The sequence below is a fragment of the Gracilinanus agilis genome, chromosome 2 (assembly GCF_016433145.1).
Source record: "Gracilinanus agilis isolate LMUSP501 chromosome 2, AgileGrace, whole genome shotgun sequence".
Classification (NCBI taxonomy): domain Eukaryota; kingdom Metazoa; phylum Chordata; class Mammalia; order Didelphimorphia; family Didelphidae; genus Gracilinanus; species Gracilinanus agilis.
In genome coordinates this window covers 478,457,145-478,477,418 of record NC_058131.1, presented here as the reverse complement: position 1 = coordinate 478,477,418, position 20,274 = coordinate 478,457,145, and the positions used below count along the sequence as shown (strand labels likewise).

The window sequence follows — 20,274 nt, the reverse complement described above, 5'->3', positions numbered from 1 at the left end:
CCTCCCATCTCCAAGCCTGGCTTTTTATCCAGTGTTACCGCGATACCCCAATGCTATATAGTATTTCACTATCCATATCTGGAAAGCTCATATTCTCGCTACCTGCTCGTCATACTTCTTCAACAAATGGCATTTGTTACACATCCACATGCATATAGACACTTCAAAATAATGAGAAAAACCAGCGGAATTTTGGTGCATGGGATGGAAAGGAGGTGGCTCAGGGTCATAAAGATGTGAAGAGTAGCAATTTATGTATTTTTTTCTTTTTTTAAAAACCTTTACCTTCTGTTTTAGAATCGATACAACTATTGGTTCCAAAGCAGAAGAGCCGTAAGGGCTAGCCATTTGGAGTTAAGCGACTTGCCTCCAGGGTCACCAGCTACAAAGTGTCTGAGGCCAGATGTGAATCCAGATCTTCCTGGCTCTAGGCCTGGCTTTCTATCCACAAAGGCACTTAGCTGCCCCCAATTTATGTATTTTTAAGGCACATGATGTTATTCCTATACCCACTACTATTTTTTTTGCATACATGCATAGAGACCCATATACAGTCAACCCCACCCATAGCTGTCAAAGTATTTTTGGGTCCAATAAAGCTAGACACAAAAAGATTTCCAATAGAAATCTAAAAACTTTTGATAGTTCATGCAGATGGGAGCTTGAGGCTGCCATCATAGCCATCCTCAGATGCTTACCTGGAGTAATATTTAGATGAGACTATTAAAGGAATGTGTGTCAGGAAGCATGTCAGATACCAATGTGTGTTGAGGAGACTAAGTCTTTGAATCTACTCCAACTCTAGGCACATTCAAGAACAACAGTAGGGATGGCAAGGTCTTTCAGGCTTATGATTCATAAAAGTTGTCTGGACAGGCCATGAGATTACAAAGATTCTAACCAAATTGGAGTTAGGGTAATCCTTTTTTACTGATGACACAATGATCTTTATTTCTGTTTCTGATTTGGTGGCATTGTATGATTGATTTTAAAAGTTGTTTGGGCTTTCCTTTACTAATGATGTAGTTATTTAAATTTATAAATCCTTGAATTATTCTGTAAAGATAGTTTCAAGCTGTTCTTCAAAGAGAGGTTTAAAGGAGCAACATTGTCATTCTGTTAGAAAGGCATAGTGTAACTTTTTTATTAGGTCAGGTGGTCTAAATTACAGTCAGAACATTAAAGTCAGAACTAGGTAGTTTCCTGGATTAGAGTTCCTGTGATTCTTAGCTAGCCCTAACAGATCTAATTTTTCATCTTCTCTCTTTTTCCTTGTTCCCTGTTTGTCTCTTGCCTCCTCAACTTCCCATTAGTGTACTTAGTAATGTTTTAGAGAGATCCTCATGTCATAATAGGATTTTCAGAATATGGGTATTTAATAAGAACTATTTGATGATGAGCTTCTTTTGATCTTAAGAGCTTTTTGGAAGTTCTACTTAAGTGAATGACCAATTTGGAATTGTGGCATTAAATCTGAGATATGTTGGGGCCACTTGATGTGACCGTTATTGGTTTTGCAAAGGCTTTTAAGCTTAATTATGCCTTTTCCTTATACTCCTTTCTTGTGTTTAGGTTGATCTCTTAAAGATCTTTAAAAAGAGAATTACATTTTAATCACTGATGGTCCCTTACCTTCACTCTACATTGGAACATCAGAACAACCCAGAGCTGCTTTTCATCTCTTATTAAATAACATATGAGAAATAGATTAGTGGTAAGAACTGAATAATTAACTTTCATGTGTTACAGTCAACTTCTGTCTACATATTTCCTGATTAAAATATATCTAGAGATTGTTTCCTTGACTTTTATGGACCTCATTATTTCATTGTCATTCAGGAAGAATCTTGGTCCTACTCTCTTTAATGGAATTTTCTACTGTCCAGCTAAGTTCTAGGTCCTTTTTTATTTATCATGTGTTCTCCTTGTTTTATGCTCTTTGCCCTTGTTTACCTCAGTGGTAGCAGGAACTGCCTTAGCACAGAAACTTGCTAGGGGAGTGTCTTCTAGGAGAGCTGGTAAATTTGTCTTGCAAATTAGGGAGAACAAACTTAATAATTAGTAGTGGCAGAAAACCAGTACTACGAGTTAGAATCTAGGCATAGAATGGGAAGTAACCTTGATAATAGAGATGAAGCAGCTGAGGCCCAGAGGAGTGAAGTTATTTGCCCAAGTTAGTACTAGCTGATACAACTAGTAAGTGGCAAAGGTAGAGATTAAATTAGAACTAGACTTTTGACTGGAGAGGAATCTAGTGGACTTTATCTTACACTGTACTCTTGTGAGTCCAGATTGCTTCCATGTAATTGAGGCAATAATTTAATAATTAATAGACTTAATATAACATCATTCTTCCTTAGGCCACCAAATGTAGAAAACTTTGGCCATCAGATTCCATCAAGAGGGAATATTTATGAAGGGTCTACATAATAATTATTGGATGGGGATGGGGAAGGAGGGAGAGGAAGACCTTATATTAGTGTTTTGCAGTCTAAAACTCCAAATTTGAAATAGGAAATGTATTGCTAGCTCTTGTTTAGTGCTAGCCATGTAGGTACAATAGAGAAAGAACCATATTGTTGCCAGGGCAACTGAAGTTCAGGATCGTCTGGTCTCCAAGCAACCATTCCCCGACATGCTACAAATGCTTTTTCCAAGGTTTTTTTCAGGAAGGAGACCCTTCCCTGCCTTTCTCCTCCAACTTCAGGACCTTGGGAGGAGGAGAACCCAAGAAACTCAGGAATGATGTGAGATCTGGAATCTTGGATGGGGGGAGCAAATTTGGATCATGTGGTATTATCTACATTGGAAAAGAAAAATCAAGTTGCAGTTGAGGGAGGACAACATTCATCTACCCTGGTACTTAGTAAGCTCCCTAATATTTTTCTCCTTTGAGTTAGGTCAGCCAGCTGAAGCCTGGCAGTGCCAAGCTATTAACCATTATCTAGTTCTTCAGTGACTACTCAAGGAATGATTTATTAGCTTACCTACTTTCTAGAAGATTCTGGGCCCCAGGAAGTTCTCTGCAACTGGCATCTGAAGTAATACCATCTGATTTGCTTCAGAGGCAGCCTGCCCTTTTCTGTGATGTCATAATGAGTTGTCGCCTTAGCAAAGATAAGCCTATGAGAAAGATGTCCTTGGAAAATGACAGTAATTTTCAAGTGCATGCTTCATAAGAAATCAGTTTGTAAACTGAGCCCAGAAATTTAGAATAACCCAGGAAATCCAGGCTTCTCCCTTTTTAAAAAAAAACTTTTTTTAAACCTTTACCTTCCATTTTGGAGTCAGTACTGTGTATTGGCTCCAAGGCAGTAGAGTGGTAAGGGTAGGCAATGGGGGTCAAGTGACTTACCCAGGGTCACACAGCTAGATGTGTTTGAGGCCAGATTTGAACCTAGGACCTCCCGTGTCTAGGCCTGGCTCTCAATCCACTGAGCCACCCAGCTGCTCCCCCCTCCCCCCCCCCCTTTTTTTTTTTAAGTAGAAGGAAGTAGTTGAAGCAAAGTTGATTCTTACACTTACGTTGCTGTTGGGTCACAATTCAGTATTTTCTCTGCCATTAAATTTATACTAATAGTTACATTAAAAAGTATAAATTCTCCACCAAATGATGCAATCAGTAAAACATGTGTATGTGAAAATCCCAAGTATGTGATTTTCTTGATTAATAATTCAGCAATAAAAACTTTTTGAGTGAAAAGAAATCTATATTTTATGTCATTCCTTTTGAAGAGAGATTATATTATAGTAGAAAGAACATCAGACCTGGAATTCACATTCTAAGCCTGACTAGTACTCCTGGGACCTCGGGAAAAGCACTTAACCACTTGAATCCACAGTTTTGTCTTGTCTGAAATTATGTATACTCATATTTGTGCCACCCTCAGAAAATGTTCTGGGGAAACTGCTTTATCATCTTTGAAGAACTACTGTATAAAATCATCTAGGAATTACTTATTTCTTTCTGGACTTTGGCACCCCTCCAAAAAAAAAAATTAAAGAAGAAAATAACCTGCGATGTCTTATTTCAGTCAAACATTCAAGATTTCAACTACAAATTATTTACTTGATGAAAACTCAGGGGATTTTGTTGCTTAAGAGCCTTTTTTATTAGTAGGTTTGCTCAGTAGGTGGCCCCACAGCATGGACTCTGAGAATAGTATACAAGATCTAGTTTATCTTGCAAGTGAATTTCCCATCAGAAAGATAGCATGGTATTCTGGAAAGATTTCTGTACTAGAAGTCTGGAGACATGGGTTCTGCTGCTGGTTATATCCCATTTAACTAACATTTCAAGACATTAGTGAAACTGCCACTTACTACCCTGCAAAATGTAAGATGGCAGGGTCAGGTGGATGCTCTCTAAAGACTTCTTCAAAAGCCAACATTCTTAGATTTTATAGTGCAAGTTATGAAACTTATCCAGATTCCTAGCTGGTCTTATGTACAAGTAAAATGGGAAACTTACTTTTCTGGGTGTTTAGAGGTACTCCTAGTAAGGGCTCAGGCCTTCAACTCCCCAATAATATCCTAAATCCAGAAATTCCACATTTGTTCTTTCTTTTGGATAATTGACCTTTTCAAGAGCTACCTCTTGAAATTCGAATCCTGTCCCTTGGTCTTCTTTGGCAGCTTTCTTGATTTTCCCAGTTCCTTTGGAAAAATCTTTTCCTTCTAATCTGAATATACATTGTACTTTTCTTATGTATTTGTATTGAGTTTTAGTATAGACATGTGCTTTCTTACAACTGTTAACTTAGGGGAGGTGCTCTATTTTGTTCTTTATCTTTCCTGTTCTTGCTAGCCTGCCTAATTGATGAATGTTGAATGAATGAGTTTCTCCTTCCTTGGAGTTAAATCTAAAGTTAATGGGAAGAGGACAAGGTCTTTAGTCAAAATTCCTTTAAATCTTTATAGAATACAATAGGCATCTTTAAAAAGTTTATAGTTGGAAAGAGGGTCTAAGGTAAAGAAGGCAGTATCAACGATCAGATGGATCTGAGATGGTTGTTATGGAAACAATTGAATGTAAATTTAATTTTTCACTACATCCAGCTAAGCTATTGATCAGGAGACAGGAGGGAACCAGGACTTCTACTCAAATAGAAGAAACTAAAACAGATAAATACTCAGCTGGCAGGAATATTGATAATTAGGGAAAAATACTCTTGAAAGTTCTTCACATGTAAGGGTAAATATAATCATATTAAAGGGTACGCAGTACCACCATATAGCTTTTTATTTTTAAATTCCTAGTAGCAACTTAAGACAGAAGGGCAAGGGCTAGGCAATTGAGATTAACTGATTTATCCAGGGTCACCTAGCTGGGAAGTGTCTGAGGTCAGATTTGAATCCAGGGCCTTCCATCTCCAGGCCTAGCACTCCATCCACTAAGTCACCTAGCTGCCCTTTATATACTTGCTTAGTGATTTGAGACCATAGAAAACTCAAGAAAGTCAAAGGAAACTTAGCAGGGGCCTTCCAGCTGACCAGGAAGGCCAAATAAGTCTATCCCTCACTAGCCTAAGTAGAATGAATAGTTTGAGTGGGAATATGATAGAGAGGAGCATCTAGAATCACCCAACTCCTGAGATGCTTACACTGAGATGCATGCAGGAACTGACAGTTGTGGAAGGAATAGCAGATTCACATGTCCTAACTCAGGCCCTGAGCTTACACTCAGGAAGTGGATGGATTATGGACACTGAATAAACAATTTCTTTCTCTTTCCCCAACTCTCTCCCCCTCCCCCACCCCTCCCCTCCCCCTCCCCTTTCTCTCCCCCCTCCCCCTTCCCTTTTTTCCTCTCTCCCCCTCCCCTCCTCTTCCTTTTTCCTCTTTCCCCCTCTCCCCCCCCCTCCTTTCCTTCCTCTCTCCCCATTCCCCATCCCCTCAAGTCCTGTTTCCACAGGGGTCCTGTGCAGGCAAGCAACTTAAGTCATGCTGAGTTCTAAATAGTCCATATATGATTGTGTGGCATCACAGCTACCCAAATTCAAATTCTATTCTCTAGGAGAGGGAGAGGGAGAAGGAGAGGGAAACGGGAGTGGGGAGAGGGGAGAGAACTTGGAGAGGGTCTTGGGCTGGGGGATGGGTGGGATAGGATCACAATGCCCTGGGAGAGTGGGTTTGGAGCATAGAATTCAGAGCAGGAGGGATTGTGGAAATCATATGGTTCCAACCCCCTCATTTTACAGATCAGGGACGTGAACCCAGAGAGTTTCTAAGAGAGGGGTGCTGTGAAGGGAAGGAAAGAGGGCACCAAGCATAAACTTTGTCTACCTCATTGTTTTACCTCTAGTCAGTTCAACATAGAGCAAGGGAACCCCCTGAAACATCACCACCACCACCCTGCTTGGCCATTTTTATAAGCAAACTCTGTGGGAGTCTGTGCCATTGTTTATGAAAGTCTGGGAAGGTCTGGGGCCAGCTTGTACAGGGAAGTGTAAGAGAAACCTGTCGTATGCGGTCAGCAACTCCCCCACATAAGGAAGGAATGTTTGCTGGGGAGCGAAGACAAGTTTCCAGTGGCACGTGATCTTTTCAACAAGGATCTTTTGAATGTCTGAGGTGTGCATTTCACTGTCCTAGGCACTATGGGGGATAGGAAATAAGTCAAACAGATGAACCATGTCTTACAGAGCTTTTTGTATAGTTGGGAAGATAAGAAAACTTAAAGACCAGCTATGTGATACCCGAAGTAAGTGTCATAGGGCTCAGGGGAAAAGGGGCTGGTTGGGGCGGAAGGCTTTGTGGTAGGTAGGATGGAGGTCTTGAATCTGAGTCCTTAAGGATAAGATAGGCAGGGGGGTGGAAAGAAGAAGAGGGCTGTAGTCTAGGCAAAGAAATTATACTCATCTTGGGATGATAGCTCTGTTTTTGTTTTATTGGTATTTTTTTCTTTTTCTGTCTTATAATTTTTAAGCTTTATTAACAGGTTTGATTACCTTTTCAAACATCATCCCCAAAGGGAGGATTCTTCTGTTTTATTATCAAATTGGATCATTTAATATTTGTCTGTGCTTTTAAAATATTTGTTTAAATGTACCCCATTGCTTAAAGTTCTCCCCAGAGTTTGAAATTTTTGCACCGACATCTGAATTCTCTTTGTCTATACCCCAAATTAATCTTACCATGTCTTTCAATTATTATTACTTCTTCCAATTAAAAAAAAATCCTTCCTTTTTGAAAGATACCCAGGTGATCAAACTAATTGAAAACTTGGAATTTAAAGGGAATTGGATGCCTTTTAATGCCTGTAGAATCTATTCCTGTTTAATTTGCATTACACTGGAAAAAGCTGATTGAAATTGTATTGCTTTTTTCATAGATTCAGCTATGTCTGACTAGGACTTAGAGTGGAAAAAATACTCATTTTGAAAGGATGACCTAGTAGTTTGTACTGAGTGTAAATAAATAGAAGGTTTAGAAATGGAAGATGCCTTTCAACATAAATTTTTCAGTTTGTTTCTGTAAACACTTTATCCTTTGACCTGGAACTTATTTCAGCTCCAAGGAGACTCAGCTGCTTTCCTGACTTTTGGCTTAGCAGCACTGATAAACGGTTGCCAAATGTTATGATAATTCTTCCTTATTTTTTCAAATAGTTTTCCCTCTCCTCTTGACACTCTCCCAACCCTTAATGATCCATGTAAGTTATGAAGGAAGGGAGAGGGCAGAGTAAGGAATCCAGGAAATTCTCAACTTCACGAGAGCTACTACTGTCTCACATTGAAAACTATCATTTTTCTTTGCCTTATTTTCTCATGGCCATTTGACCATGATAAAATAGGCAATTATATTGTTAATTTTCTGGTATTTAAGATCCAACAAAAGACAGATCTTAATGTTAGATCAGCTTGCTTTACTCCTTTTTGGAAGAGAGGGCTTAATTTCTTTCTGAGATTTATTGAAGTATTGGTCAGCACTTGCTGGGACCATAACAAAGGCACCTGTATTCAGGTGTTCTCCATTCCCCAGGTGAGGACCTCTCAGAGGAGTCCAGTAATTTAGCCTTTTTTTAAGAGGCTGCTCCTTGGAAGAGAAAGCAGGGCAGAAGTGGCTTTCTCCTGAGTTACTCAGTAGTTTCTTGCCTTCCCCCTCAATTCTGGCAGGCATTGAGTGACCGCTTCAGCGGTGAGATCCCTGATGACCAGATGGCTCACAGTTCCTTTTTTCCAGACGAGTACTTCACCTGCTCCTCCATTTGCCTCAGCTGTGGGTAAGTGAAGACAACTATTCACCCTACCCACTACCAGAAGAGTGAGTAGGCCTAGCTTACTTTGTAGGACAGATGAACAGGAGCCCATTTTTAAAAAGTCTCTCATAAGGAAGAAATGCTGGTCAACCATGATGTTTTATCAAGCTCAAAGACTCCTTAGAATTAACTTTTGAAAGCCCCAGACCAGAATGGTGTCTGGGCAGTGTGGGATATGGGTTGGGTTTGGTTGAATATCTAAATGTCAACATCATAATGAATTATCTAATGAATATTAAATATCTAAGAGAGACAATTCAATATAGGATAAAGAGCATTGGGCTTATAGTAGGAGAATCTAGATTTGAATCCTAATTTTGCCACTTATATCATTCAGTTTGACAAACATTTATTAAACAGGTCCTCTCTTCAAGGCACTGAGAAAAAAATGAAGCATTCCTGCTCAAGAAGCTTACATTTTACAAGAAATGTGGACACATACAGTGTTTTAAGTTTTATAAAAACACAGATTGTCTCATTTGATCCTCACTGGCAACATTTCCTCTATTAATGAAGAAACAGGTTTAGAGAGGTTAAGTGATTGGCTAGTGTAGGATCTGGGATTCATCCTTGACTGTTTCCTCCTATGTGACCCTGGGCAAGTCACCCAGTTATCTGGGCCTTGGCTTCCTCATTTGCAAAATGAGGGAGATACTGATTAACATTTTTATCAGTGATTTGGAAAGAAGCACAAATGGCAGCCTTAGCAAAATTGCAGATTATACAAAGCTGGCAAGGACACCCTGCATTACAGAATTGGGATCCAAAAAGATCTTGACAGGCTAGAGCACTGAGGTGAACCTAATAAGATAATAAGATAATGGCCATAAATATAAAATGTTATATGTGGGTTCCACAAATTAATGGAGAAAGCATGGATAGAAAATAATTTTTTCTGAAAAAGTGTTGGAGTTTTAGTTAACAAGAAGCTCAGTCAGAGACAATAGCTAAAAAAAAGCTAATGCATTCTTATATTTTGTTAACAGAGGTGGTAATAGTTTTAGGAATAAGGAGGCAGTTAGTGGTATTTTACTTTGTTCTATCAGACTTTGTTGAGTATTTTGTTCAGTTATGGTTGTCACATTGTAGGAAGGGCAACATTGATAAATTAGAGAATGTCCAGGGGAGGAAAGTCAGAACAGACCGTATGAGTATCAGGTGAAGGACCTGGGGTGTTTTAGAAGGATAGAGTTAGGAAGGATATTATGATAATCATATTGAAGGATTTAGAGGGTTATAATATGGATTAGAAGAATTAGACTTGCTCTATTTGGCTGAACAAGGTTCAGAGGGAAGAAAAAGAAGCAATGGGGAGAAATGTAAAAGTCACTTTTAAGCTTGATATAAAGGAGGGAAAATTCCCTGTTGAGTTATCCATATTGTAATGTGCTATCTTTGGGGGTGGTGTGTTGTTTGACACTGGACTCTTCAGGTAAAGACTTGACACTTGTCAGGTATGTTGTAGGAAAAATTCTTTTTCAGGTATTAGGTGGACTAGATTTAAGAGTCAAGATCTAGATTCAGATCCCTGCCCAGATATATTTATTAGCTGTGGGATTCTGGGCAGATCACCTAACCTCTCTGTGCCTCAGTAACTTCATCTTTAAAATGATGGGATTAAATTGGATGGCCCTTAAGGTCCCATCTGGCTCTCAGTATGATCCTGTGATATTAAGCTTCATCTCTAATTGAGCATCTGGCTTCTTTGTCCTTTTTTTGGTTCTTTTTTCCTAACAGGAAACTCTAATTTCTGCTTTAGCTTTTTCTCCTTTTCACTCCACAATGATTCTCCTATCTTTCCTCATCTTTGCACTCACAAAACTGCTGTCCTAGTTCAGGTCCTTATCACATCCTACCTTGATTATTGCAAAACCCTCTTCACTGGCCTCCTTGTTTTTCAAGACTTTCCTCCAATCTGTTCTTCATAGCTGCCCGATTGATATTCCTCAAGTACAGTTCTGCCTATGTCACTTGTCTGCTCAATAATGTTAAGTTTTGTTTGGCATTTAAAGCCCTCTACAATCTGACTTCAGCATACTTTTTCAGTCTTATACATTTATTCCCTTTCATGCACTGAATAGTCTTCTGACATAACATTACAATCTCCCGCCTCTCTGCCTTTGCAGAGTCTGTGACCCCTATTCCTGAAATGCCTGTTCTCCCTTCTGCCGCTTGGAATTTCTAGGTTCCTTTAAATCCCAGCTCAAGTACTACCTCCTGTCTTTCTTGATTACAGTTGCTAGTGCCTCTTCCCAAATTATTTTTTATTTAAAAATCTGTATATTTCCTTTCTACTTGTGTAAATTTGTATGTACATATTTTTCCTTTTCCTCTGCTTCCCTTGCTTCCATGTAAGCTGTTTGAGGATAAGGATTGTTTCATTTTTCTCTTTGTATTTGTTTCCCCAGTGCCTAACACATGGACACTTAATAAATATTTGTGGATTGATTTGTGTTCTTGGGTTATGAAGAAAATGGTTTTCTTTTTTCCTGATGATTGAAAGTTGGAGAGGAAAGCCAAATGTTATCTAGGATGTCCCTCAGCCAATTCCTAGTTATAGTAATGCTGATGACTGCACCACAGTACTATCCTGTGGCTGATTTGGGGCCAAAATATCTTCCAGACTAACAGCATTAGCTTGTTGCCTCACTGTGACTTTTTGGATTGTAGGTCTGGATGTAAAAACAGCATGAATCATGGAAAAGAAGGAGTGCCTCATGAAGCAAAAAGCCGCTGTAGATACTCCCACCAGTATGATAACCGGGTTTATACCTGTAAAGTAAGTAGCTGGGGGAGTTTGTTTTTTCTGCTGGCCTGCTTATTTGTTCTCCTCTGAGACAGACTTGAAACTTGAAACAGTCCCAGGAGCTACCTCTTGTCCCATCTCCCTGCTTCTGGAGTCCAAGGGTGAATTCCAAGGGTATCATAATGCTACTGGGGCCTTCTGTCAAGTGTCTGTCAAGTGTTCATTTTCAGTTAAGATGTTCTTTCAGACAAATCCTGATTTTTTTTTCACCTTATGTCTGATAGATCTACAGTTTAAAGATTGGTCTTATGGCTGCATAGTGACATAAGACTTCTTTCTTTAGCCACATAATGCCATCTAATCAATTTTAGATTTTATATGTTCATGTGTATGTCTGTGTTCTATTGATTAATTTCCAGAGAATGGGCTTTTTTTTTTTTTTTTTTTAGAAAATGGTGTGGTTTTTTTTATTTTTTACCAACCTATATTTGATCCAGAATTTCAGTAGTGTTCATTTGAGCTTAGGATCTTCTGTAGATGCAAGAAGCTGATGGAACACTATATATATGTGTGTATATGTGTGTATATATATATATATTAATATATATTCCAGGCCTGCTATGAAAGAGGAAAGGAAGTCAGTGTGGTGCCTAAAACATCTGCTTCCACCGACTCCCCTTGGATGGGCCTTGCAAAATATGCATGGTCTGGGTGAGTAGAGGTAGCTGAGTTTCAGATACTTTAGTATATGCTCAGCTCCTTCTTATGCCTACCTGGCTAACTATTTATCTCCATTTACAGGTATGTGATCGAGTGTCCTAACTGTGGTGTGGTATATCGTAGTCGGCAGTACTGGTTTGGGAATCAAGATCCTGTGGACACAGTAGTACGGACAGAAATTGAACATGTCTGGCCTGGAGTAAGTATTCCCCTTTTTTCTTTTTTCTCATCTGCTTTTATGTAGATGTGACAGTCATATTTGGTGTCAGGAATAGTCATTAATAGGTTGGTAATTATTGGCAAGGATATTAAAAAAGGAAAATGATTGTTGTAGGAGAGGTTTGAGAGGATAAGCATACTAATGCATTATTGGTAGAGCTGTGAAGGGATCTAATTCTTCTGGAAAGTAATTTGTAACAATACTCAAAAAGTCACCAAACTGTTATATACTCTTTGACTCAATGACAGATCTACTACTGTTGATATTTATCCCAAAGAGATTTTTTTTGAAAGAGAGAAAGGAGTCATATGTATAAAAATATTTGTAGCAGCACTTTTTTTGGGGGGAGGTAACAAAATGGGTGTTCATCAGTTAGGTAGTAGCTGAACAAACCATAGTGTATAATTGTAATGGAATTTTATTGCACTGTAAGAAATTATGGTTTCAGAGAAATCTGAACTAATTCATTGTGAAGTGAGTTAAACAAAAATGTTTTATACAGTGACCAAAGCACTTTAAAGGAAAAGAAGTTTGAAATACTTAAGAACCATGATAAAAAAGAATATTAAGGAGCCATGTTTTCCACCTTTGATAGAAAAGTGGTGAACTAGGCTTGTAGAATCAGACTTAATGTTTTCAGATACAGTCAATGTGTGTATTTTATTTTGCACTACTTTACTTGTTTACTATACATTGGGCATTTTCTGAAGAATATGGGATGGAGGTAGTATATGTATAGAGTGATACTGGGAAGACAGGTATACTAGTTCAACAGTGAATGGATCCAGTCATTCTAGAAAGTAATTTGGCCCTATAGTACCCCAACAAATCATTAAACTGTGCATACCCTTTAATCCTAAAATATGGCTACTACCATCATACTCCAATGAGATTTTTTTTTGAAAGAGGGAAAAGATTCAGGTGTGCAAAGTTATTTCTTTTAAACCTTAACTTCTGTTTTAGAATCAATAAGTATTGATTCTATAGTTTTTAGGGTAACAGATTCAACTTACACAATCCCCACCTGAGATCCTTTGGAAGACTAGTCTCCCCAGTAGATCTTGTAAGCATAACCTACTTATAAATTACAATAATTTGGGGATAAAAGGGAAAGAGAACAAAATCGATGATTGCTAGAATGTAAGGGGTAAAATATTAATGGGTTGTACTAAATTTATGAGGAATGTGGTTGCCATAATTATTACTCAAGTCAGAATGACTTTTTAGCAATTTATTTATAAAATAGAGGGAAAGTGAAAGTAGGGAAATCAGAGTTGAGAAGGTAATTATTCCAGTCTGGTCTGAACCAGTCGTGACTTCAAAGGCCCCAGCAAAGGGGAACCAGAGGTAAATTACACAAGGGTTTTAGCCACAAGGACTCCTCCAAGATCAGGGGCCTCTCCAGAGGCTAGTTCCTCTCAGAAAAGCTAGGAAAATGAGTCAGTCTTTTTCACTCACTCACGTGGTAGTTCTAAGGGGAAAAAAGAGCAGCCTGAGGTCCCAAGCCAGAGCTCCTTCAAGTTCAAGTTGAAGACGAAAGACCTTGTTACAGGAAGTTCTTGCCTCTTTTAAAGACTATTCCTTTTGTCACTTCCTGTGCCTTCCTTCCACTTTTACGTGGACCAATTATAGCTAAAGCTTTGCTTAGGACTGCCCAGAGGGCAGTCAGTCGTTCTGATTCATCACCCACCATTGCACATGCAGGTCACAGACCTCCCCATACTTAAAAGATAAGTGGGGTGTATATGCTTCTAGTGATTTAGTCTAAAAATGGGCAGGGGAGAGTTAATCCCATCTTTATAGTTCCAAGGCAGAAGAGTGGTAAGGGCTAGACAATTGGGGTTAAATGACTTGCCCAGGACCACACAGCTAGGAATTGGCTGTGATCATATTTGAACCCAGAACATCCCATTTCTAGACCTGACTTTTTTATCCACTGAACTTCTTAGCTCTCCCCAAAGATATTTCAAATAGCATTTTTTTTTTTAGCCAAGAACTTGAAATAAAGTGGCCAACCATCATTTGGAGAATGGCTGAACAAATGATGAGCATATGAATGTAAAGCATGAAAAAAGAGAATAGAAAATTAATGAAACATTTAAAAAATATTCAGAAAAGAGTAAAAGGAAATTTGGAGGAGTTTAGAGGGGGACAAAATTGAATAAGGCAGCAAAACTGCCATGTTAAACAATACGTAATCTAAAAAAGTATAGCAACCAAATTATATGTTAAGAGATTCACGAAGCCTTGCAGAAGCTTCTTGTTATGTTTTTCTTTGGATAGGATAAAGAAATGTTCATATTTTGATATTTTTCACGTTTTATAATAAAAATTTTAATTGGTAGGCATGTATGACCTTTAAGATCCTTCTTGGTTCCTTTTCCTTATTTTACAGTTTTCTTTTGAATTCAAGATGTTAAGAAAAGATTCTTCCATTAATAAGGAAATCATTTGCTGCTTTTATTTTATGAAACTTAGATTTTCATATGGAATAATATAGGAACAAAGGTTAACCTTAAACTTCTTTACCCACAGAAAAAGGTAGGCTGTCACAACCCTGAATTCTTAATTCTTGGCTCCTTTTCTAAAAGGTGTTTCTTAAAGCTGGATCTTTATGTCTGAACAGCTATCTATTGTTGCATCTTATCCACTTTAGCATCACAATCCAGAGCATTTCGTTATTTATTCTTCTTGTTTGAATACCTTTGCTTTCTGAATTGGTCAGTATACTATGACCTCATTTATAGAAATGACCTCTTTTTTGTTTGAGATTAATCTGCTGCAAGAATTTATTTTGAATTCCAGTCAGTTTGACTGGACTCTTGGACTCTTACTGACACCGATACCATGAGGTTGATAGTGTTCTCTTTAAGCCATCATCATCATATAATATGGGTTATAGTCCAGGAAACAAATATTTGGCCTTTGATCAAATCACTTAACTTCTAAATCTAAGTCCAAGTTTTCCCATCTATCAAATGGGATAATATTACCTGCAATGACCTCATCTTAAGTTTTTTATGAGGCTCAAATGAGATGCTCTTTGTATATTTAAAAAAACACAAGCAAAACCTCTTAACTTTTGGGGGCAGCTAGGTGCCTTGGTGGCTTAGAGAGTCAAGCCTGGAGGTGGGAGGTCTTGAGTTCAAATCTGTCCTCTGATACTTCTAGCTGTGTGACCTTGGGCATGTCACTGAACCAGCTGTGTAGCCCCTATTGCTCTTCTGTCTTGCAACTGATACTTGGTATTGATTCTGAGATAGAAGATAAAAGTTTAAAAAACAGTAACAAAAACCTTGCCTTTTGTCTTATTATCAGTTCTTTATCCTTGTATCCCTAGTTCTTAAGCATATAATAATATTAGGCATGTAATAAAATACTTGGTGATTGATTGATTTGTAAAGTTTAAATAATAGAGACTATTTGACTTCTCAGAAACATTTGCTCCTTTCTTTTCTTTGGAGGCATAACACATGCCTGCTTGTTTGTTTCAGACAGATGGATTTCTGAAAGACAACAACAATGCTGCCCAACGGCTGCTAGATGGGATGAACTTCATGGCTCAGTCAGTGTCCGAGCTGAGCCTCGGGCCCACAAAGGCAGTGACATCTTGGCTCACAGACCAGATTGCTCCGGCCTATTGGAGACCCAACTCTCAGATCCTGGTATGTGGGAGCATGTGCACAGTCCCACCAGCCCTGTTGTGGTGCATCATGTATCAGCCACAGCAGGGACTAAACAGGGACATCTGTTTGTCCCCCATCGAAACCCACACCCTCTGACTGGAGACAGCGCAGCACTATCTACCTGGGTTTCATTTTGCCATTTGACCACTGATGTAACCTTGGTGAGTTTAGACAAGGCATGTCTCTTTCCTGGCTTCCATTTCACCATCTGGGAGTAAGCTAATGAATTGTGGCAAAAGGGTCTGGAATTGCTCATCTCGGAGAGCTTAAGAAGCCTAAGTAGTGAGTTTAAATTCTGTGATACCCTAGATTCCATAAAGCTTTTTTTGAAAATTGCCTTAATTCTGGTTAAGAAAAATATAGAGACCAGTTCCTGTCTTGCCTCAGATACTTCCTAGCTGTGTGACCCTGGACAAGTCACTTAACCTCCATTCCCTAGCCCTTAATGCTCTTCTGCCTTACAACCAATACAAAGTATTGATTCTAAGATGGAAGGTAAGGGTTTAAAAAAACATTTATATTATTGCTGTGGCCTTATTATTATGACCATATTTTCTATTGGGGATAGTGTTGTCAAACCTGGTGGGGTGAATGCCTGAGGTGTCACTTTAGGGAGGGAGGTTTCCAGGGTACTTAACACTGTTTCTCACTGATCCTTTTACCTGAACTGACACAAGCGATCTGCTCTTTTTTTTTGTTTCTGGATTGTTAGAACTGCAACAAGTGTGCAACATCCTTTAAAGACAACGACACCAAGCATCATTGCAGGGCCTGTGGGGAAGGCTTCTGTGACAGCTGTTCTTCCAAGACACGGCCGGTACCTGAGCGGGGCTGGGGGCCTGCGCCTGTTAGAGTGTGTGACACCTGCTTTGATGCAAGAAACATCCACTTAGGTAATGTGGAACAATAGAGTTGCAAGGGCAGAGTGCCTTCTTCCTTTGGGCAGTCCTCCGGGCATTTGGGATTGGATCCCCCACACTGGTCCACTCTCAAACTGGATCATTTTTCTGAGGGCAATTACATCTTTGGTTTTGGCTGATCCACTTCTCTGTCCACATAGTCCTGTGGGTGCTATTTCTTTTTTCTTTTTCTTTTTTTTTTTTTAACCCTTGTACTTCGGTGTATTGTCTCATAGGTGGAAGATTGGTAAGGGTGGGCAATGGGGGGTCAAGTGACTTGCCCAGGGTCACACAGCTGGGAAGTGGCTGAGGCTGGGTTTGAACCTAGGACCTCCTGTCTCTAGGCCTGACTCTCACTCCACTGAGCTACCCAGCTGTCCCCTGTGGGTGCTATTTCTTGATGCACTTGGTATATGCCTTGCATTTCTAATGCTCTGGAGATAAAAATCAGCAGTAGGAAAGTCCTGGAAAGAAGAGAACCTTCATTTATTTTCTCTTCTTGAGATTCTTATTTAGTGCCATTAAGCAAAACATTTCTCATTGATTTTGAAGGAAAGTTGGTAAATATTCTCAGGGTATGTGATTAAAAAAAGGATAATTTTACTTGATCCCTTGTCCTCAGATGATGGTATGCTCCAAACCACACAGAATTGAATTGTACTACCCTGGGAGAAGAATAGGTTTTGTTTTTTTTTTTTAATTTCATATCCCTGAATCCGTCTTCACAAGGGTGTCTTCATATGTTGGAGATAAATGAAGATTGATCTTTAGGGTTTGAGACTTTTCTTTCAATACAGAAATGTTTTTTGAACAGATGTTCCAGAGGCACAAGTGGATGAAGAAGGTGGGACACTGATTGCCAGGAAGGTGGGTGAGGCGGTGCAGAATACCCTGGGAGCGGTAGTAACAGCCATTGACATACCACTAGGTAGGTAATGGGCAGTTATTCACTGAAATGTAGTGCATTCCTAGCAAAATTATGTGTTTTTGTATTATCTTTTTTAATTCAATTTTATTTTCAGTTCCAAATTTTTCTCTCTCCCTCTTCCCCCTCCTCAACCCATTAAAAAGGTAAGAAAGGCAAATAGGTATAGTCAAGCTAAAAAAATTTCTGCATTAGTTTTGCTCCCTTCCTCCCCAAAAAGAACAAAAATCAAGAAAGAGAAAATAGACAATAGGGCCCCAATATCATTGGTTTTGTTTTCTATAGTTTCAGTTATCTGAGGTCAACCTGATTGCCAAACTCACTGGAAGTCTGCTGGTGGCAACAGTTTGTACCCATGGCAGTCTCTTCTGCTTCCACTTCCACTTTTTATTTTAGGGTTTTTTCCCCCTGGGATGGGATTGCTTGTGAGGCCGTGGGGCACTGTAGAAGCACACATATTTGGGGTTTAATAGGTGTTTGTTTATGTCCATGGTAGGTCTTGGAATTTATCCCCCATGGCTACTGAACTTCAGTCTGCACTGAGGCTTAGTTCTCTCTCTCTGTAGCATATCCACCCTTTTCAAAGACATAGGAAGCAGTTAGTTACGATGTTGATTCTACCATACTTTTCTTTACCTGGGGGGGTCTGGAAAATGGCTAATTCTTGTTTCTCAGGGACTTCTGCTTAGATCTGTATTAGAGAACTTGAGTTTAGTATCCCATGGGTATCCCTGGGAGGCAAATAATCTTATTAGCAAGAGTCACCAACCAAGACCATCATTTTCTTTAAAAAAAAAAAAAAAAAAAAAAAAAAAAAGTTTATTTATTTATTTAATTTGGGGTGTTTTCCCATGATTACATGATTCATATTTCTCTCCCTTCCACCCCCTCCCGTAGCCAATGAGCATTTCCCCTGTGTTTTACATGTGTCATTGATCCAGACCTATTTCTATATTATTAATATTTATACTAGGTTGGTCCCTTAATAGTCTACATCCCCAATCATGTCCCCATCAAATTATATGATCAAGCAGTTGTTTTTCTTCTATATTTCTACTCCCATAGTTCCTTCTCTAGATGTGGGTAGTGTTCTTTCTCATAAGTCCCTCAGAATTGTCCTGGGTCATTGCATTGCTGCTAGTAGAGAAGTCCGTGACATTCGATTGGTGCACAGTATATCCGTCTGTGTGTATAAGGTTCTTCTGGCCCTGTTCCTTTCACTTTGCATCAATTCCTGGAGGTTGTTTCAGTTCACATGGAATTCCTCCAGTTCATTATTCCTTTTAGCACAATAGTATTCCATCACTGACAGATCCTATAATTTGAAGATCATCATTTTCTTCAGAAAAGTTAGACTTGTGGTAGTGAAGTGTGTGTGCAAATGTACTTCCAGAGTTCAGGTGGGATAGAGTAGCTAAAGGTTTGAGAATTGGGACTGTGTAGAAACAAACTTGATCTTTGAAGTTGTCTGTGTGCTTTACTCAAACTAGAGTACTCTTTTTTTTGTTTGTTTGTTTTTTTTTAAACCCTTAACTTCTATGTATTGCCTCCTTGGTGAAAGAGTGGGCAATGGGGGTCAAGAGACTTGCCCAGGGTCACACAGCTGGGAAGTGTCTGAGGCCAGATTTGAATGTAGGACCTCCTGTCTCTAGACCTGGCTCTCAATCCACTGAGCTACCCAGCTGCCCCCAAGCTAGAGTACTCTTGATTTTAACTAGAGAGCTTGGGAAGCTTTTTCAGGAGCTTATGAGTGACCATGGAGATGATATTTGCCATAATTACCCTTGGGTAAATGAAAGCATTTTTGGTGGTCCTTGTTTTTCTCCTCTGCTAAAGTATGTCTAGATTAGATCTTACCTCAGACACTTCCTAGCTGTGTGACCCTGGGCAAGTTACTTAACCCCCATTGTCTAGCCCTTCACCATTTTTTTGCCTTTAGGACCCATACTTAGTATTGATTCTAAAACAGAAGTTAAGAGGCAAAAGTCAGAAAGTAAAAAATAATGGTAATAAAATCTGTTTAGGAGTCAGTTTATAATGTTAGAACAAAGGGAACTGCTTAAACCAGGAAGCTTGTGTGGAGGTTGTGTAGCCTGTGTTCTGTGCTGTGTCTAACCATAATTCTGTCCCTGTCATAGGTCTTGTGAAAGATGCCGCCAGGCCTGCCTATTGGGTACCTGACCACGAGATCCTGCACTGCCACAATTGCCGAAAGGAATTCAGTATAAAGCTTTCCAAACATCACTGCCGGGCCTGTGGCCAAGGCTTCTGTGACGAGTGTTCCCATGATCGCCGAGCCGTCCCCTCTCGAGGCTGGGACCACCCGGTCCGCGTCTGCTTTAACTGCAATAAAAAGCCTGGTGATCTTTAACGCCAGCTCCCTCTCCAGGTCCTTCACAATTCCTTAGGTTCTCAGGGTTAGAAACAAATCTCTTTGGGGGTCTTCCCCTCCTTGACCTGGTAGCCTATTGTAGTGTGTGCCCTCTTTCCTAGATATCCTCGGGCTCTACCACTTCCTTAGGGGAGGCCAAGTGTCAAGTTGGGGGTGAGTACAGCAGATCAGGGCTGAAGGCCTAAATCCCTCGGGGTGGGGGGACTGGGCAGCTCATTTTAAAGGTGAGTGAACCAGAATCCGTTGCATTTTATTCCAGTTTAAAAAATAAAATATAAATACATATATCTAGAATTATAAATATATATAAATATAAAGAAAATGAGTGCTAAGGATGCAGTTGGTTCCTGAATCCTTAACACAAAGTTACCGGCGCAGGGAAAAATGGTAGCAAAAGTTCTTCCCTGCGAGGCTGGGCTAGGTCCA

At 39.4% G+C, this 20,274-nt stretch overlaps 1 protein-coding gene across 2 annotated transcripts in view; it reads left to right on the top strand.

Moving 5' to 3' along the window:
- The window catches only part of ZFYVE1 (zinc finger FYVE-type containing 1), a 51,535-nt gene extending 31,703 nt beyond the window's left edge, over positions 1-19,832 (top strand). The window contains exons 4-11 of one of the 2 annotated variants that reach the window (XM_044664924.1): positions 8,118-8,224; positions 10,931-11,039; positions 11,620-11,717; positions 11,850-11,925; positions 15,441-15,611; positions 16,345-16,525; positions 17,346-17,459; positions 19,595-19,832. In XM_044664924.1, the coding sequence (XP_044520859.1) occupies positions 8,118-8,224; positions 10,931-11,039; positions 11,620-11,717; positions 11,850-11,925; positions 15,441-15,611; positions 16,345-16,525; positions 17,346-17,459; positions 19,595-19,827 (1,089 nt within the window). In that variant the 3' untranslated portion in view covers positions 19,828-19,832. Of the gene's footprint in view, positions 1-8,117; positions 8,225-10,930; positions 11,040-11,619; positions 11,718-11,807; positions 11,926-15,440; positions 15,612-16,344; positions 16,526-17,345; positions 17,460-19,594 lie in introns of both variants that reach the window. The other variant, XM_044664923.1, reaches the window with a different exon arrangement.
- Positions 19,833-20,274: the final 442 nt, after the last annotated feature.